Source organism: Bidens hawaiensis, unplaced genomic scaffold (assembly GCF_021521415.1).
Source record: "Bidens hawaiensis isolate Kalapana, Puna unplaced genomic scaffold, B.hawaiensis_p1.1 tig00018244_1, whole genome shotgun sequence".
NCBI classification, from domain to species: domain Eukaryota; kingdom Viridiplantae; phylum Streptophyta; class Magnoliopsida; order Asterales; family Asteraceae; genus Bidens; species Bidens hawaiensis.
In genome coordinates, this window is record NW_027492761.1 from 358,467 (window position 1) to 377,389 (window position 18,923).

The 18,923-nt window shown below is 32.9% G+C and overlaps 3 protein-coding genes across 3 annotated transcripts; 2 read left to right on the forward strand and 1 right to left on the reverse strand.

Moving 5' to 3' along the window:
• Nucleotides 1-1,872: 1,872 nt before the first annotated feature.
• On the reverse strand, nt 1,873-2,872 carry LOC143555663 (metalloendoproteinase 2-MMP-like). The gene has a single exon (XM_077045181.1). The coding sequence runs from the start codon at nt 2,869-2,871 to the stop codon at nt 1,951-1,953; it is 921 nt and encodes a 306-aa protein (XP_076901296.1). The 5' UTR covers nt 2,872; the 3' UTR covers nt 1,873-1,950.
• An 8,897-nt stretch (nt 2,873-11,769) lies between these two features.
• LOC143555681 (beta-galactosidase 10-like) lies at nt 11,770-14,267 on the forward strand. The gene is made up of 6 exons (XM_077045193.1): nt 11,770-11,949; nt 12,638-12,733; nt 12,863-12,975; nt 13,049-13,115; nt 14,068-14,164; nt 14,257-14,267. Exons 1-6 carry the CDS (start codon nt 11,770-11,772, stop codon nt 14,265-14,267), a joined length of 564 nt encoding a protein of 187 aa, XP_076901308.1.
• Nucleotides 14,240-18,769, forward strand: LOC143555672 (beta-galactosidase 3-like). The gene is made up of 14 exons (XM_077045186.1): nt 14,240-14,400; nt 14,485-14,573; nt 14,678-14,783; nt 14,892-14,979; nt 15,235-15,353; nt 15,511-15,678; nt 15,932-16,140; nt 16,281-16,390; nt 16,493-16,602; nt 16,680-16,787; nt 16,874-16,984; nt 17,070-17,278; nt 18,083-18,398; nt 18,471-18,769. Exons 1-14 carry the CDS (start codon nt 14,332-14,334, stop codon nt 18,579-18,581), a joined length of 1,923 nt encoding a protein of 640 aa, XP_076901301.1. The 5' UTR covers nt 14,240-14,331; the 3' UTR covers nt 18,582-18,769.
• Nucleotides 18,770-18,923: the final 154 nt, after the last annotated feature.

An 18,923-nucleotide genomic window follows, 5' to 3' on the forward strand; every position in this document is an offset into this window, starting at 1 on the left:
TACTTCATACGTGTTTATTGTGTTTCAGGTCACAGGTACTTAACGCGCTTAATTTGGACCTGTACGAGCACGGAATGAAGACCCGGGATGTCCAGCATGCCAATCGAGACACTAATATGGACTTGCTGAGTGAAGTGACCCATCACGTAGCGCGATGGGTGTTGAAGGTGGGGCATCGTGCTACGCGATGCCCTGTAATTATTGATTGGCGTTGACTTTTGGTCCATCGTGTAGCGCGATGGACCAGGACAGGAGACCATCGCGCTACGCGATGGTCCCCAGAAGCGTGAAAGTTAGGGTTTGATTTTATATTTCGTTTTGACGACCCTAGACGCCATTATTCACTATCCAGATGATTTTTATAGCAGCAAGGAGGAGAACCATTAATCCCAATCATCTCAAGGCCCCGTACATGATCTTATCCATCATAACCGAAGCCCGAGAGATGCCGAGACGCGGCTAGATCCTTCGAGTCATACCCGGATGTATAGTTTGTAATCTTTCAGTTTATTTCTCATGTACTAGAACAACTAATTGTAATTGTTTTGATGTTAATCTATGAATATTGATGTTTAGTATGTTCGTATAATCAGTTGGTTTAGGTTTATTTCGATCTGAACGATTAGGTTGTCGATTGCTATAATAATTGCTCGTAGGATTGTCTTAACCTGTTAATTTCAAGAAAGCATATGTTTGCCCTTAGCTGAGTCACACTGGCAGAGACCGTTTGATAACCGGTGCCGTATGTTAGCGAGCGTGGATGCCTAAGGTTTGACCAGTTAGTCAGTCTATAGTTGACACAAGATAGTTTAATAGTTAAGTGCATGAGTTTGCTGTTAGGTTGCTTACTTGGATTCCCGGGTGTGATTTGCTTTGTCTGATTGATTGAATACTTGATTACTTGTTTGATTATTATAAAACTCAAATTCATTTGCTAGTGTGATCAGCACTTTGATAAAATTCACTTCATAATGTTAGGAATCGATTTCACTGCACACTGACCACATACTCCTCGTGGTTCGACACCCTACTTACCCTAACTAGTTTAAGGTGATTAGGACACTGATTTAATAGTTTTTTACTAGATGGCGACAGTCTAGCATCAGCAACCGTGTAATTCTAATCATTAGTTTTATATGAAAAGACTTTTATTTAATCTTAGTTATATACCGTTTAAGAAAAATGTAATATCTATCTTATAATTAAGACTTTTTCACTTTTCTATAGTAAAATTTCACACGACTAGTGGAACGCCCGCTTTATTCATTTATCTCATACGTAAGTTGTATCCTCGAGGTTACATACATATGCCGCTAGAACAATAGCTATTAAGATTATAAATTCTTTGACTTAATTATGGTTTGTGTTCCTTAGGTTTGATGAACTCCTCAGTTTCAGTTCAAATATTTTTGGCCTACGAGACTACGGCACTATATAGTTTCTAGTTTTTTACATATACTACACTTGTTTGAGCTATAGTTTTGTAATATGTTTATATAATAAGCGTGAGTCGTGAATGAGAATGGTAGCTAATGAAAATTGTTTTGGGTTATAATTGTCTGTAATATAAGCGTAGGAAATAAACTTGTTTTGAGTTACTAACACACCTTTTCTTACAATGGTTTTGATGTTCTAATGAAAACAAACTAGAAGCAAAATATAGTGAATTAAATGGGCCAAAATATAATGACTTAAAATTAAGGGCCAAAACATAGTGAACATAAAATGAAATGGGCGTACAATATTGATTTTTATTTTATATTCTTCTTTCACTAAGTTTACTGACTAAATATATTTTCATTGTCATATTTATGGTGTTTTTTTTTTTTTACTATATTGTTATAATGAAGGGAAACATAGACTTCGAAATAATCAGCATTCTTTATTCCCCTTTTAAACGAACACATGAAAGCAAAAAATTATCTTTTAATTTAACAGTTTTAGAGCAAGCTAATTGCCATATAGAGCCCTAATCCCTTGGACGTCGTCGAAATTCAATCCTTTTGTTACTCCTGATGTAAAGGTAGGCCACATTATTGCATTTTCAACTTCGCTGTGAGCAAGTCCAAGTAGGTGTCCTATTTCGTGTAAAGCTAAAGTCTCAATATCATAAGCATTTGGGACCGCTCCAATCACCCAACTTTCATCCGCATCATAGTGGAACCTTCCATCTGTAGGGGCAAAGGCGTGAGCCAATACTCCCCCACGTCCGTCAAACGGAGACCCATCTCCGTGAGATCCACGTGCAAAACTAATCTTTATGTCAGCACTTTGATACGTTATAGCTCGTGAAAATGTGAAATATTGAGAAGCAGTAGCCCATTTGCTAAAAGCCCGTACAACATGGGGCATGAATCGGGTAGGGAAACGTGATCCAAAAGCAAACGTTAGATGCCTTTTATCTTTAGGCCATTTTGGTCTGCCTGAAAAGAATTGATAGTGTGAGACTGTATGCAAAGTTTTGTCACTATGTTGATGAGTTTCCTTATCAGGAAATCCACAACGAGGCTTGACCATCTTAGACACTGTTGGAGCATCAAGCGTTCCAGTGGCATTGAGATGATAAAAGACTTGGTACGATTTGATGGCCTCTTCAAGCTCGTCGTCAAAATTGTCTTCTTTAGGATTTGTGACATTAGGATTGCTTTGATAGTTTAGATATCCAAAATGACTAAGGTAGAATTTAAGGTCATGAATGCCTTTTACTTTGTCACCTTTATGACACCCTTGCATGTTTTTTAGAAACTCGAAAGGCGATTGGCTCGTGTTATTATCAAGTAACCCATTCGGATGTAAATGAGAAAAGACGGGTATAGCAAAGAGAGAGAAAAAGAAAATGCATAAAAATGGAAAAGAGAGTTTTGATGCCATTGTGAAGTCTATATGTTCAAAATGCTGAGATACGTTTATAGGATTTAGCAGCTCTATTTATACAAATATTCTTAAACTTCTTTTTCATTTAATATTAAATTTATTGAAAAGGGTGGGGTTGAAATTTCCAAGATGGTTACACAAGGTTATAATTTTGTATAATACTAAAAAAAAGTTGTAGTTATAACTCAGTCTATTGATATTTAAGAAATCGTCAATATTAACATGACTTCCATAACCAAGAAAATTCTACATGTCTAAATTATTTATTATGGTAACTTCTAAATCTTGTTGTCATTTGTTTTATTGTATACTAGTATAGAGTCCATGTGATACACAGGTGGTTAAAAAAATAATAAAAAACTGAGTCACGGGTTATAACATAACTAAAAGGGTTCGTGTCACATATTGTGTTTAGAAGAAGAGATGATAAAATAGGAAGCTGTTCACATGACATTTACATGACATCTTATGTAGAAGCCCTAGAATGATGTCATGTGGAAAAATCATCTTGCTTTAATATTATATTATACATTTTTGACCCGTAAACTCGTAACGCCTATGTAAAAAATCCAGCAAATTGATCAAAATGTAGAAACCAGTTATTATTTCTTAGGCAATAACTAACTTGAGATAATTATAAATTGTTAATAATATAATTCTAAAAAAGTCATAATTGGTTTATTTGAGATAATTAATAAATATTAAATATTAATGAATGCATTAATTGTCATATGATTTAACATAAAAATGTATTAAATTGAAGGAGTGGTAATTAAAAAATTAGTTAATTAGGTGGAATATATATAAGTGAAAATTGATTAATTGGCATCCCATGTGGATGACATATTTAAAGGACAAGTGTAAAACATGTATTGCTTTAATATTTTAGTTAGATTGTTCAATCGATTGTTAGTATATCCATAGTATGATAGTAACGTATTATTCTTATAATTACTGCAATTTTACAAGGTTTAATCCACTTCCAAAAGATAGGAAAAGGTTAATTGGGGCTCTTGCTTATTCGATTTTATGATTCTAATATAAAGCTAGAAATGCAAGTGTCGAAACGAGAATTCGTCCTGCTAAAGTCTTAAAAGATACTTGAAAACACCAAATCTCATCTATATATGTGGATTATCAACAAATCCTATAGGACCAGCTAATATCGGTTGGCAAGTACAGTGTAGCAAACGACAGCGAGCGACCTTTTGGTTCCGACGAGAAAAGTTGCAGCGATTCAATCAAGGTAAGTGCCGTTTTTTTATTATTATTGTTGTTATATGTTAATGGGTATTGGACTATTGGATTTAAATCATTCAATAGACCTTATTTAATCAAACTCAAAATGGGATTTAATTTTATAAATAAGCCTCTAGCTAAGTTTTTAAATTTTTATTTTGCTTGCCATTAAAAAATTAATAAAATTTGAGCTTAATTTAAACAAGTCAAGCAAGCGGGCTTACCTTGGTTCGAGATCGGCTCGTTTTATCAAACGAGTTACAAGCCACAAGGATTTTCAACACATTTTATTATATGTACTGTTGTCGACCATAGGCTGAGGTTACATCCAAATACAACTTAACATAAGAACGTGTCTATGACGTGTAAAATAAAGGAACTATAAAAGGAAACCCATGACCAGTTGTCCATACTACGATGACTTTGTCAAAACAACATTAATTTAACCTTAACTAGCATATAGCATGACTACAAGAAAATATTAGTTTTACTAGTTAATTGAATATTACAATGTAGACGAATTATTAATCAACCAATTTCAAATACCATGAAATGTGAAAAGTTAAACAAATTTGCCAGGATGACTTAGACCGGATCTTCTAAATTCTTTCGAGAAGCACTCCTTCACAGTTGACTGCTTCAAAGTGACTTTTTTTTTAAGAAGAAAAAATAAATGATTGGTTTTGTTAAACGATTTATACAACAAGGTGGGGTTGGCAGGGTGTCGAAATTGTTTTTTTTGGGCTGGTGCCCTCATACCTCTCACTCAGTCCACCTCCCTCCTTAGCCCAAATGAAGTATTTAACAGGCCCACGAATTTGTTTTTTGAATTTTCATGGATAATTTCCAAAGATTTGTAAAATTAGTTACAACTTAAATAACAATAGAATCTTAGTTATATCATAAAAGAAAAACATCATTTAAAATTTATCTAGTTAAATAATTAGAAAAAAAGAACCGCACACATGTGGATATCATTTTGATCATATTACAGCTTTATCTTTTGGGGTTTTTTTTTTGTTTGCTATAGTGAATGCCGATACTGTAAAGAACTGAAACAATATAGCTCGAGTTCATGATGCAGAATATCTGTCACAGCGCACTTGTTGAATCCCAATAGTTTTTTAAAAATATAAAGAATTTTTTTTCATCATCATCGTCGTACTCAGTATATCCCACCAATAGCAATGCTATGGTAGGGTCTGAGGAGGGTAAGATGTAGACAGCCTTACCTCTACCCTATAAGGATAGAGAGACTGCTTTCGGTGAGACCCCCGGCTCGATAGTAGTTTTGCATCAAGCCTTGGACATAAGACACATAGCATTCAATCATCGGGACACCGGCTGATTGGTGCATGATAAAAGACACATAATAAATATGCATTTATTTAATAATAAGAAATTTGTATTTCATTACCGATAAAATATGAAAAACTACATGATAAAAGATAAGCATTCAAAAAACAAAGTGAAACTTCCCCAGCTTCAGCGTCTTGCAATCTTCATCTTCAATTGTAGAATATCCATTGTTGTAAAACTCGACCTAGGCGATCAAGTACTCGGAGCCTACTCAATACTAGGATGTAACTAAACTAATTTTCTTCAAGCAGACAAAAAAATGAGACTCGAATATACTCGGGCCTACTTGTTCTAGTCGGTTAGATTGGTACTACTAGGTCAAAGGGGCAGATTTTCGTTGTTTTCACCCATTTTCGTTGTTTTTATGTGATTTTCATTGTTTTTTACGAAGATGCCTCGGAAGACAATAATTAAATGATTGTTATGTCTATGATATTAAAGAAATGAACATTAAATGTCGAAATACTTTAGCATTTGAATACGTATCCTTTTGATTTGTATTAATGTTCATTTATTTTATTATAAATACTAATAAACTTATAATATTTGACATATATATAATTTTCTTAAAATTAATTTCTTCTTAACATGGATTTTGGTGATCATGGCATGTATCTCGATTTTGGTGATCATATGACTTAGGACATTTCTAACCTATTCTTTAAAAATTTGTGAGGAAATTTTACAAATTATAGGACAGGATTGTGAGTAAAAGAGAGAAAAGTGTAGTGATTTTTTGTAAATTTATGGAAACTTTGTTTTGCCACAATTTACTTTTTAATATTTGTTGAAAGTGGTTGTAAGTGAGGAAAAGAGAAAATGGAATGATAAATATACAAAAAATACTATTTAATTAAACAAAATAGAAAAATATAGTAACTTTAAAATTAAATATAACAGGATGGGGGATGAATTAAGAATGCTCTTAGAAGATGCACATCTCATTCCACATCCAACCCTGAAATTTAACTAAAAATCATCTTTTTTTCAAATTTATTTCTTTTTCTAAAATTCTTCACATTTTATTATGCATCCCTATGTCTATATGCTTATTTAAAATATTTTTGTTTCTCTCGTTTACAATAAAAAAAATTAACTATTTTGTTTTATTTATCCTTTTCTTTTGAAATGATTTCAAATGAATTTTTATAGAAGTTGTGTATCTAATTTTTATTTTTGGTTTTCAGGTTAAAAACAATTTTGAAATCGTGAGTACAACAAATATAAAACAAATCATGAGGCTGCAAATAGTGATACAACAACCATTTGTGGTCATTTTTCTACAAATTTTCACTTAATCTTTGCGTTGACTAGTTACCATTTTGCATAACCATTTTGCAACTATGATAGTTCTATGGAACATAGTCCTCGACAAAGTTTGACCACACCTATTTTCGCCTCATTAAACATGTACGAGAAATGAACACACTTAAACAGGAAAAAAGAAATAAGGAGGGAAGAACGCAGGATAAGCACCAATGAGAAAAGAAGAACGCAAGATATTTACCCTTTTGGTAAATATTTTCGACCGAAATAAACTTCAAATCAAATAAACTGAAACCAAACCGACCAACAACCCCTACACATAAGAGCATAAAGTTGTTTTGGTCAAAAATTACACAAGAATAATCAAGTAACTAAACTTTGATTATGAGGTATGATGCTTGATGTTGTAAACGGGATAATAAGTAAATGTTGCAAGTGACACAACATTATAGTGAGGAAAAGTCCTTGATCTTTAGAGGATCTTCGGCTAAAACATCGGGAGGGGAAAACTATCTCGTTACCTCAATTATATTAATTAAAACCGGTGATTACAAGGTTGGAAGTTGCTATGACGCTGCTATTAGTGTGTTATTCGTGTTTTATGTGATCAAGCTTCTTCTATTTATAGTAAAGCTAGTAATAATATGCATTGATTGTTGTGGCGAGCATCCTGGAATCGTTAGGATTGCAAATCCTCATCATAAACCGATCGTTGTGACATTCGTCAATTTCGGGTCTTGTTTGTATTCGTTTTTGTATTTGTTTATTATGTAACCGACCCGATTTGTAAACCGAAGCTTATGTTATAATCAAAATGATGGATTTATGTTATAATATTGTTTCACACTTGTTGGGTCTTGAAAACATCCTATTTTTATTTTTATTTTTATTTATTTATTTATTATTTATTTATTTATTTATTTTTTTTTGTTTTGTGTTTTTTTCTTGATCCATTTTGCATGAAAACTCTTGTGTCTCACATCCATATTTGACCACCAACATTACCCTATATATACACCACATTTCCTCTTCATTTTCCCTTGCTACAACTCAAAAAAAAACATCTCTCAAACGTCAAAGATTCAAGGTTATCTTCTTAAGTGTTCTTGAAGGTTTTAGTCTTTCATCTTAATTAGTTTATGTAGCCTTATTAATACTTGTTAATGGTTGTGCAACATATATATAATATACACCCCTTGTTTACCTTTGGTAGTTACTTCTCCGATTCCGGTCGATGAGGTTTCGGACCCCATAAGGCAAGGCTTCATTGAGGACTTCGTGTCCTTGATATATATACATCTATATAACTTGTTCATACATATTAATCTTGCTTATTTTAGTTTGTTGGTCATGTTTACAAGTTCTATGGTTATGGGTTTTTAAAGTCTATGCTTCGGTTTAACCGTAAATAGCTCTAAACCGTATACCGAACTTTGTTACTAGTTTTGTTAAATAATTGTTTAAACATACTTAGTGTTAGATCTAAGTTTCTAAAATCATTTTTACAAATTCTATGGTTATGGGTTTATAGAATCTTACCTCGGTCTTAACCCGAAACACGATCCGAACCGAAAACCAAACTTTTGTTTAAAGACTTTATTGTTAACTTTTGGTTGTAAAACTTAAAGTATTTTATTTGTACATTATTATACAAGTTCTTTAGTGTTTGGACATGTGGAAACCATCTATGAACTTGTTGTGAGATGGAAACCGAACCAAACCGATTCTTACTCGCTTAAGACACACAAGTGTGTGTGTTTTTTTTAGCCATCAAGACTTGTATATTTCTTTAAAAATAGTTACAAATTGATTTTTAAATATTTTCTTAAGTACCTGGAAATGTTGGATCCAACTTGATCTCAAAACAAAGTTTGGACCGACAAAACCGAACACTCGCTTAACGTGATTTGTTAGTTCTAAAACAATGGAACTACATACTTGGTTAAGTCTTATTAAATTTTATTGAGTTATCTCATAACATTCAATATTTTGGAAAGTTGACTTTGGGTTTGACCAATTATCAAGACCCGAACCGACAACCCGAACACTCGATAAAAAAAACCGTTTTAGTATCTTCATTCCAAAGAGATTTGCATTCTTGCATTTTACCCACCTTATTACTTAACATAGGTTGAGTAAATATTAAGGTTAGATACTTTAACCCGGTTTCGAGCAAACTTATATTTTTAAAGGGTTATTATTATAAATCCTTAAATAGTTACATTTTAAACCTTAAACTTTAATTATTTACATTTCTCAACATTTATTTTGTTTAAAGACCTTCAAGACTACCTTTCTAAATTCAAGACTTCTTTTCTTTTTAGGCATTATGCGTTAAACTCGTCGTTCCGACAAATCTCCAAATTATCATCTTTCAAGTTTACTACTTGAAGGTGAGTACTTCATACCCCATTTTCCGTCTTTTATTTTGGGGGTGACATTTCATACTTATTCAACAAAATGCTTTATATTTGAATCTTAAACCACAAACGTAGTTGTATACTTTACCTAAATAATTGCTCGATTTGGTGTTCTATGCTTATATGCCTATGTGTTTATCGCTTTTGGTTGGTGGAACTATAAAATCCTAGACTATCTGGCATCCCCTTATAGCAAGGTGTCGTTAACGTAATGTAATTAACGATAACTATAAAATCCTAGACTATTTGGCATCCCCTAGGTGTCGCTAATGTGTTTAGCGATATTTATTTATCCAAATTACCACTTTTATTTATCGTTTCGTATGCAAGTTTTGTGGCTATTTTTATTATATACCAATATGATTAAACTTATGAATTGCTCACCAACCTTTGTGTTGACAAACTTTATTTTCTGAAATGTTACATGTTTGCATCTTGGTTGATTTATGATTGTGAAGAAAACGACATCAAAGACCTTAGGATATTAGTAAAAATGAACAATATCAAATTTGCCATATTTTGTGATATCTTGTTTATGGTTATTTTATGGATAATTGTTATGTAACATTTGCGATGTTGTAAAATGAAATGAGTTTATTAAATACTGTCACTTTAATTAGTGTCATGTGCTTATGGACAATCGGTACACCTCGGCATGTTTCGCGGCCTTTGGTCGGGGTGTGACAATTGTAATGGCCTCCAACATCTCTTATATTTAATGGTTGACCGAGTCTTCATCTAGGAGTTAGTAACTAGTCATTGCCTGCATGACCAAGTCAATGGTGAAAGGATAATATCAATAAATATCGATAGCTGTTGAGTGTGTACTGTCATCTGTCGTGATCATGATGCACTGCGAGGATCCTTATGAGGATTATGTTTGTCATGATCTTTGGACTTTTACCCACAATAAAAGTGATCTATGCGTTGGAAAGAGCGAGCATGGAAGAGGACCATTAGGGTGTGATAGCAATTAAATACCATTTGGATAACTCACTCATTATTAGGAATGCTCACGGCGATTTAAAACCACAAAATCATCCAGACCGGTCATCGTTTATCTTCGCGATCAGTTTTCTTTGTATCATTAAGATTAAGGTAACATAATAAGGCATTTTATCAAGGCACAAGATCGATCAAACACTTTATTATTGCAGGAGAAAACTAACTCAAAACCTCGTTACAATAATTTTGTATTGATCACGCATCTAAAGTCTTTAACCAAGCCCAATATTTATAATCTAACACTAACTTTGTGACCAAGATATTATCATATTAATCATACTAGGATAATAACCCGTGTTACACACATGTGAAAAACATATCAACAAACAATATAAAATATAAACTACACATTCAGTCAACACAAATATTTGACATAAGTTTTTTACCCTCAGATGTTACAAAAGATATTAAACTATGTCTATAACATAAAAAGAAAATACTTTATAAATAAACAATGCAATAAATTAGAAATAATATAGCATAAATAAACCATTAGACCTGAAAAAAATAAAAAACACATATTAGTAAAATATTTTGTAATATTAATTGAAAACTAAGTTTACAAATACATACCAGCTTTAAACTGTATCACATTAAGTTTCTGAAAATCTTTTTGTAAACAGCTTTATTTAAATTTTTTTAAATGTTCCTAATTGTTCTAAAAAATGTTTTTTTTCTTTTTTCTTTTAGAGTGTTTTTTATAAATAATTTTCGGGGATATCTATATTTTTATAGCATTTTTCATGTCATTTCTTAATAAATAAATAAATAAAACTAAAGAACATTCGGTTTGATCACCATTCACTGGAGGAAAGAGTAAATTAAATCATTGATAAGGTGATAATTAATTGGAATAAATAGACTTAATCATGGAGTTAACTGCATTAATTTGAATAAATTAATTTAATTGTAGAATTAATTGAATTAAATTGGAATGCTGATTTTAATTTAGTGGATTAAAAATAATTGTGAATGTGTGGAAATTATTGATATGGAAATATGATTGCATGGAATCCTATGTGGATAGGCTAGAATAAGGACATATGAAAAGAATCATATTGCTTTAATATATTAGTAAGATTACAATGAGAAAACTAAAACTTGATCGACTTGTCAACTTAGGTTCTTTCATATTCACGATCCAGAATCACCAGCATTTTAGTCATTTCAATTTTTTATAATTATCTTTATATTTTATTATTATTACAAAAATCAACAAAATCTCTGACGACCACCGTCATGAATCCAATCTCAGACCACATGAGCTGTTTAAGTGACCAATCTTTCTGTATCTTACCTTCTTCCCTTCTTGGGAATATGAGAGAATACAAATAATACAAATATCTTCATAAATATAGCTGCCGGTTGGTCCTTGCTGCCGGGGCCCACTACTTCATCTTCTCAGATCAACATACGTGGCACCCATCCACCTTTTGTTTTCTTTTTAATTCTTCTTCTTCTTATTATTTTATCTCACCAATCAAGAAAATCATTTGACAAAATTAGACCCTTTACATGTGCAAACTTAAATAATTGTATCAGATCTTTTGATTTAATAATAAAATATTATAAAGCTTCCCCCTTTCAGCAAGATTGTACTCAAAGGATGAAGCTTTCTTCATCTGCTTCTACTCTGCTTCTTCTCTTGTGCTTTGTATGCCTGTACATTTCGCCATTTGCAGAAGCAGCTAACAATGTGACTTATGATAGCCGCTCACTCATCATTGATGGCCAAAGAAAGCTGCTTATTTCTGCTGCTATTCACTACCCTCGTAGTGTTCCTGCTGTAAGTTCATAAATTTAACTCATTTTCATCAAAAGTCTTGAAATTTAATGAGATGTGATTTGGGTTTCTTGGTTTTGTGGGGTTTTTATTTTTACTGATTTGGGAGTTTCTTGAAATATTATTATCCTAAAGGTGCTATATTTATCATTTATGTGTTTATTCATGAGTCAGATTATAAAGGAATTTGATCTGTTTTGGTAATATGGATTAGGTTTTTTAATTTGGGAATTGATAATGATGCTATAGTGTGAACAAAATGGGATGTGATGTAGTTAGTTGATAACTTGATATATTTAGTTATTGACATGTAATGTTTTTACTTGTGTTGACAGAGTGGACATATTACTAACCCTAATTTTTAGCTAAAGTTGTTACATTTGTTGATTTTATAAAATTTAGGGGTTTTATGGATAATGTATGCCATTTGACTAGTAATTATGGGCTAGATAGATATTTAGTGTCTTGCTTTATATTGATTTTCTTTATTCTTTATGTTATCATATGGAAAGTTAACATTTTTACTTAAAATTATGTGCTTTGTGGAATCAGATAATTCATAAAGATCAATTTTTTCATGGTTTCTTCATTAAATCTGCTTTTTTTTTTAAATCACATTCTTCAGAAAGATTAAGATTTTCCATGAAATGAAGAAGCTTTACTTAACTATACAACTTTCTGTTATTAATAGATGTGGCCCGGATTGGTAAAAACCTCAAAAGAAGGAGGCGTAGACGTCATCGAAACATATGTATTTTGGAACGGACATGAACCGTCACCAGGAAATGTGAGTGGCATTTCAGTCTTTTTACAAAATGAGCTCACCTAGACTTTTCTTAAAAAATTACAATTTCCAGTTTCAACTGTCTTAACTCTTAATGTTGACTTATGTGTTTTCCTGATGTGGTTTTATTAGTACTACTTTGGTGGAAGGTATGATTTACCCAAATTTGTGAAGATAGTTCAAGATGCAGGTATGCTTTTGATTCTTCGGATCGGCCCGTTCGTTGCTGCAGAATGGAACTTCGGGTATTGTTTCTTAATTTAATTCAATATCGAGTTTTTGTATTAAATTCTTAATGACTTATTGTATAATATTCAGTGGTATACCTGTTTGGTTACATTATGTGCCTGGGACCGTCTTCAGAACTGACAACGAACCGTTCAAGGTGTGAAATTGGTTAATGTCTTCTTCTAAATTTCATTAGAGATGTGATTATTGAGATTATATAAAAACACCTAACTATAACCAGCTTTAATCGAATAATATATTGGGTAAGTTAAGGTAACTTGCAGTTCGTGTCCTTTAACTTCAATAAGTACGTAAAATGTCCTAAAGTTCATATGTTGTCACACTTTTTGTCGTTTCCACTAACTGGTGTTACCTTTTTTGTAAATTATTTTAAAAAATGACCATTTTGCCAAACAAAAAGGTCCCTAAAGTTCATATGTTGTCACACTTTTCACCTTACCATTAACCGGGGATAACCTTTTTTTGTTATTATTCTGAAAATGTCCATTTTGCCCTTAACTTCTATAAGTGCAAAAAATGTACTAAATTCCATATATTGTCACAAACTCACAATTTTCATCCTTTCCAGTAACTGGTGTTAACCTTTTCTGTTAATTTTTTAAAAAAAATGTCCACTTCGCTCTTAAATTTATTAAGTACAAAAATGTCCTTAAAGTTCATATGTTGTCACACTTTTCGTCCTTTCCACTAACCGATGTTAACTTCTTTAGGCACAAAAAACGTCCTTAAAGTTCGTATTTGTTGTCACGCATTTTGTCCTTTCCACTAACTAGGGTTAACTGTTACTGTTAGTTTTTTTTCAAAAGACAATTTTGCCCTGAACTTCAACAAGTATAAAAATCTCTAAAGTTCATATATTGTTAACTTTTTGTCTTTTCCACTAACTGGGTTAACTTTTTCTGTTAGTGTTTTTAAAAATGGCCATTTTACCCTTAACTTCAATAAGTACAAAGTTCATATATTGTCACACTTTTCGTCCTTTCCACTAATTGGTGTAACTTTTTCTGTTACTTTTTTTTTATAAATGACCATTTTTCCTTACAACTAAAGAACAAAATATGAATGTGTGTTATTGGTGCAAAATGCAGCATTACATGCAAAACTTCACAACTCTAATTGTGAATATGATGAAGAAAGATAAGTTTTTTGCATCGCAAGGAGGTCCCATTATTTTAGCACAGGCAAGTACTGATCAAACTCTTTAACACCGCATGATGACACGACTACACAATCCTTTCTTATTATGAAAGTCAATTTTTTTGTTTGACTTATTGTAGGTGGAAAATGAGTATGGATACTATGAAGCTGCATATGGCGAAGGTGGCAAATCATACACTCAATGGGCAGCTAAAATGGCTCTTTCCCAAAATACAGGTGTACCGTGGATAATGTGCCAGCAATGGGATGCTCCCGATCCAGTGGTAAGGGTCCCATGAGCCTTATGCATAACTGCATATAACTCAATAATACTTGTAGCCCAACTGACCATTATGTATTCTGTACAGATTAATACTTGCAATTCATTTTACTGTGATGATTTCAAGCCGAACTATCCAACCATGCCCAAAATCTGGACCGAAAATTGGCCCGGGTGGTAAGTAATTTAACTCTAGTTTTTCTTAACAATCTACAAATAAATTAATTTAATTCTATACTTTTGGCCTTAAACCCCTATGTATCTTTGTTATGGTGGCATAGGTTCAAAACATTTGGTGGCAGAGATCCTCATCGCCCCCCTGAGGATGTTGCGTATGCTGTTGCTCGATTTTTTCAAAAAGGAGGAAGTGTACATAATTATTATATGGTATTGTTTTGATGAGTTATTAGTTCATTAATGCAATTGTTAATATTAGTACACTGCATAATTTCCTTGTGTGTTTGAATTCAACATTTTTTTTCTTGTTGAGTTTAGTATCATGGTGGGACGAACTTTGGACGTACGTCTGGTGGGCCGTTTATCACTACTAGTTATGATTATGATGCACCGATTGATGAATATGGTTAGCTACTTAGCTTATGAAACTCTTTTGTATTTTCCTTTGACTTTTAAGTTTTAACTTTGAATGTCAAACTAACATATATTGTGCATATGTGACACAATTTGTTTTCTAATTATAAAGTGTCTTATCCTCCTCCATTGAGGTATAAATATTTCTTTAAACAATATAATGCATGCATAATAGTTTTGAAACAAAAAGTAAGCTAATTTGACTTCTTGAATAATCTTTTAACTGGTTTCTTGAAATGGGGTGTAGGGTTACCAAGGTTTCCAAAATGGGGACACCTCAAGGAGCTTCATCAAGCTATAAAGATGTGTGAACATGCATTGTTGAACAACAATCCAACCTTAGTTAATCTTGGTCCTAAACAAGAGGTTCGTCTTTTCAAGCGAAATTACATGTTTGCCCTTTGTTACTATGGCAACTTATTCATGCTATTGACCTTGTTCCATAAAGTGTTGCATTGGCCTTTTAATAATTTAACTAACTGTTAAACTGTGATTTTTTTACTCTTTTTTTTCCAAACTTTAGGCAGATGTCTATGAAGATCAATCAGGAACATCATGTGCTGCGTTTATTGCTAACTTAGATGATAAAAATGAGAAAACGGTGCAGTTTAGGAATGTTTCATATACACTGCCAGCATGGTCAGTCAGCATCCTTCCTGACTGTAAAAATGTTGTCTTCAATACCGCCAAGGTAACTTCTTTTTCATGTTTTACTTTTGATAGTCAAACCTGCTAATATATAAAGAAGGGTTATGCACTTAGAAATTGACTTCAAGAGCTATGCATTTTAAGTTTTGAATAGATTATCAGTACTACAACTAATGATATAGAGTTACTAGAAAAAGAACACCAGTTGTGCTCAAAGTTTAGGATTCAAAAGTAGTTTTATTTTTTTCTTTTTTACCTTAAAAGTCAAAAATGACATTATACATGTTTTTAAGCAGGTTAGATCTCAAACTTCTACCGTTGAAATGGTACCAGAGCTATTGCAGCCTTCAATGGCATCACCAAACAAAGACTTGAAAGCATCTAATTGGGAAATATTTGTTGAGAAAGCCGGAATTTGGGGAGAAGCTGACTTTACTGTCAACGGTTTTGTGGATCACATCAATACCACAAAAGATACTACCGATTACCTTTGGCTTACAACTAGGTTTGTTTGTGTGTATATGAAGATACTTTATATTTATTTTGAAAGCACTTAATAAGTCTTCAACTTTAAGTTAAATGTTTTAAAAGAACTTTGACCTGTACAAGTCTATATTAATGGAGGTTATTACATGTTTCTTGCAGATTATTTGTTGATGAGAATGAAGAGTTTTTAAAGAAAGGAAACAAACCAACTCTCCTCATTGAGTCAAAGGGGCATGCCCTCCATGCCTTTGTCAATGGCATACTTCAAGGTCGAAAGTCAAACATGTTTTTCAAGAAGTTTGACTTTTTTTTTGTTTAAGTTTTTCCACTCATGCGATTGTAACTTATACCCTCAAGTAATATCTTTTTAGCTAGTGCATCGGGAAATGGGACCGTTTCACCCTTCAAGTTTAAAGGCCCGGTTTCTTTAAAGGCGGGGAAGAACGACATTGCTATTTTGAGCATGACTGTGGGCCTCCAAGTAAGTTACTTTTTTTATTCTTTTAAATATTTTCATTTTTATGTGTCTTATTAATGTTTACACCGCTCGCTTAATAGAATGCAGGATCATTTTACGAATGGGTTGGAGCTGGTTTAACGAGTTTGAAACTTATAGGTTTAAAGAATGGAACCGTTGACTTATCTAACACCACATGGACCTACAAGGTTCACTCTTTGTGTAAACCTTTGACTTTTGATAGTCAATTTGGTCAAATATTAGGTTTGACTTTCTTCTTTCTGGTTTTTTGCAGATGGGTTTAGAAGGGGAGCATCTAAGTCTATACGATGCGGATGCTTCAAAACATGTGAGTTGGACCAAGGTTTCTGGGCCTCCTAAAAATCAGCCATTGACATGGTACAAGGTATGCAACAAATGCTTAGGTTCTGTTAGTTTCAATTATTTTGGACTATTTTCTTGGTATGTTTTACTATTATTGAATCTTGTAGGCCATTGTGGATGCGCCACCTGGCGATGAACCCATTGGACTTGACATGGTTCACATGGGAAAGGGGTTGGCATGGCTAAATGGAGAGCAAATTGGAAGATATTGGCCCCGAAAGGCTCCAAGCGATAAGTGTGTTAAAGCGTGTGATTATAGAGGCAAGTTTAACCCCGACAAATGCAATAAAGGGTGCGGAGAAGCCTCACAAAGATGGTAACTAGCAGCCTCTCCTTTGTCCCATAAATACAAGAAAAAAACTGATAGTTATAGGCAATAATATAGCCAAAAAAAATACCTTTATTCCAAAGAAGTTAAATCAGTCAGTCGCGTAAAAATGCATCAAGATTGTGCAATTGAAAGTATTCATGTCAGTCTTGATGTGCTGATTTTGTTCGTTTGACCCCAAAAGTCAAAAATCTCATTTGTTTTGAAATGATAAAAAGACATGTAAATGACAAGAGGTGTCAAAATGAGCATTTTAGATTTATAGTAACAAGTCAAAATGAGTTGGGTCAAAATGGGTAAGATATGATAAAAATATGTCTAATGATAAAGGTGTCAAAATGGGCATTATAGGTTACGGGTCCAAATGGGTTTGGGTCAAAATAGGTAAGAAATGGTAAAAAAATGGATGTCTCTGAATGATTAAGGTGCGAAAATGAGCATAATAAATAATGCGTTTAAATGGTTTTGGGTCAAACAGATACTTGACCAAGAAAACTTAGTCTATCTTTATCAAAACAAAATTTATAATATTGCGCGTGCTAAATATGATTACTATTAAATTCAGCTTCTTGACTAGAACCTCATAATAGGTTGTTAGTTGTATGCATTAAAAATATATTGTAGTGATTTCTGAGCGTTCGACTCATTACATTTGTATCCTTCTTTTATTTTGGCATGTTAGAAATATAACATAACCTAAATCAACCCTTGTTAAAAACTGAAAACTGAAATCGCCACCTTTACTCAATGGCTATTATTATTTATTTGGTTCTATTGACATTGTCATCCTAGGTACCATGTTCCAAGATCTTGGTTCAAGCCATCGGGTAACGTTTTGGTGATGTTTGAAGAAAAAGGTGGAGACCCAACTCAAATTAGGTTCTCAAGACGGAAACTACCCACTCTTTGTGCTCATGTAGCCGATGATCACCCCTCTTTTGTTACCAACAATATGCAAAAAAGCAAAGCAAGTTTGGAGTTGAAATGCCCAATGAACACGCAAATTTCATCTTTCAAGTTTGCTAGCTATGGAACTCCTACCGGAACTTGCCAATCATATGCGGTTGGAGATTGCCATGATCCTAATTCCACCTCTATTCTTGAAAAGGTAATCAATCACTTTCAGGGTTTATGTGTTTCCACCCGTATTGCAGTGTCATGTTTATTGTTCTATGTGCAGCTATGCTTGAATAAGAACGAGTGCATAGTGGAATTAAGCAAAGATAATTTCAAGACGGAAATTTGCCCTGACGTAACGAAGAAACTTGCAGTAGAAGTAACTTGTAGCTAAATGTTGCCATTTTGATGTATTGTATGGTTTATGTTCCTTTAGTATAACTATTGAGTCATTTTTAGGCACATTTACCGTTTTTTGTAATCTTTATTGAGGGTTATATCCGCTAATACCTATGTTTGGTGGGTCTCGGGTACATGTGAAAGAGAGTGTTCAAGCTAGTATTTGACACTAAGATAATAATACCTGTGTACCGATATATCATGCTTAAGCAATATTTATAAGTGTTTATGCAGCTCTTTGATTTTGTTTGGTTTTGTATCGAGCATCTCTCTATGTATATGTATTCAGTTTATCGCACTATGTGACTTAGGTATCGTTAAGCAGCATAGTGCGATG

What these genes read in the sequence shown, in the direction of transcription:
- LOC143555672 (XM_077045186.1), top strand. Translation starts at nt 14,332, where the DNA reads ATGGCTCTTTCCCAAAATACAGGTGTACCGTGGATAATGTGCCAGCAA. An exon ending in TACCTTTGGCTTACAACTAG is followed by an intron (nt 16,141 to 16,280) that starts GTTTGTTTGTGT and finishes TGTTTCTTGCAG; the next exon opens with ATTATTTGTTGATGAGAATG. An exon ending in ACACCACATGGACCTACAAG is followed by an intron (nt 16,788 to 16,873) that starts GTTCACTCTTTG and finishes GGTTTTTTGCAG; the next exon opens with ATGGGTTTAGAAGGGGAGCA.
- LOC143555663 (XM_077045181.1), bottom strand. Translation starts at nt 2,871, where the DNA reads ATGGCATCAAAACTCTCTTTTCCATTTTTATGCATTTTCTTTTTCTCT.
- LOC143555681 (XM_077045193.1), top strand. Translation starts at nt 11,770, where the DNA reads ATGAAGCTTTCTTCATCTGCTTCTACTCTGCTTCTTCTCTTGTGCTTT. An exon ending in ATGAACCGTCACCAGGAAAT is followed by an intron (nt 12,734 to 12,862) that starts GTGAGTGGCATT and finishes TGGTTTTATTAG; the next exon opens with TACTACTTTGGTGGAAGGTA. An exon ending in CTGACAACGAACCGTTCAAG is followed by an intron (nt 13,116 to 14,067) that starts GTGTGAAATTGG and finishes TGCAAAATGCAG; the next exon opens with CATTACATGCAAAACTTCAC.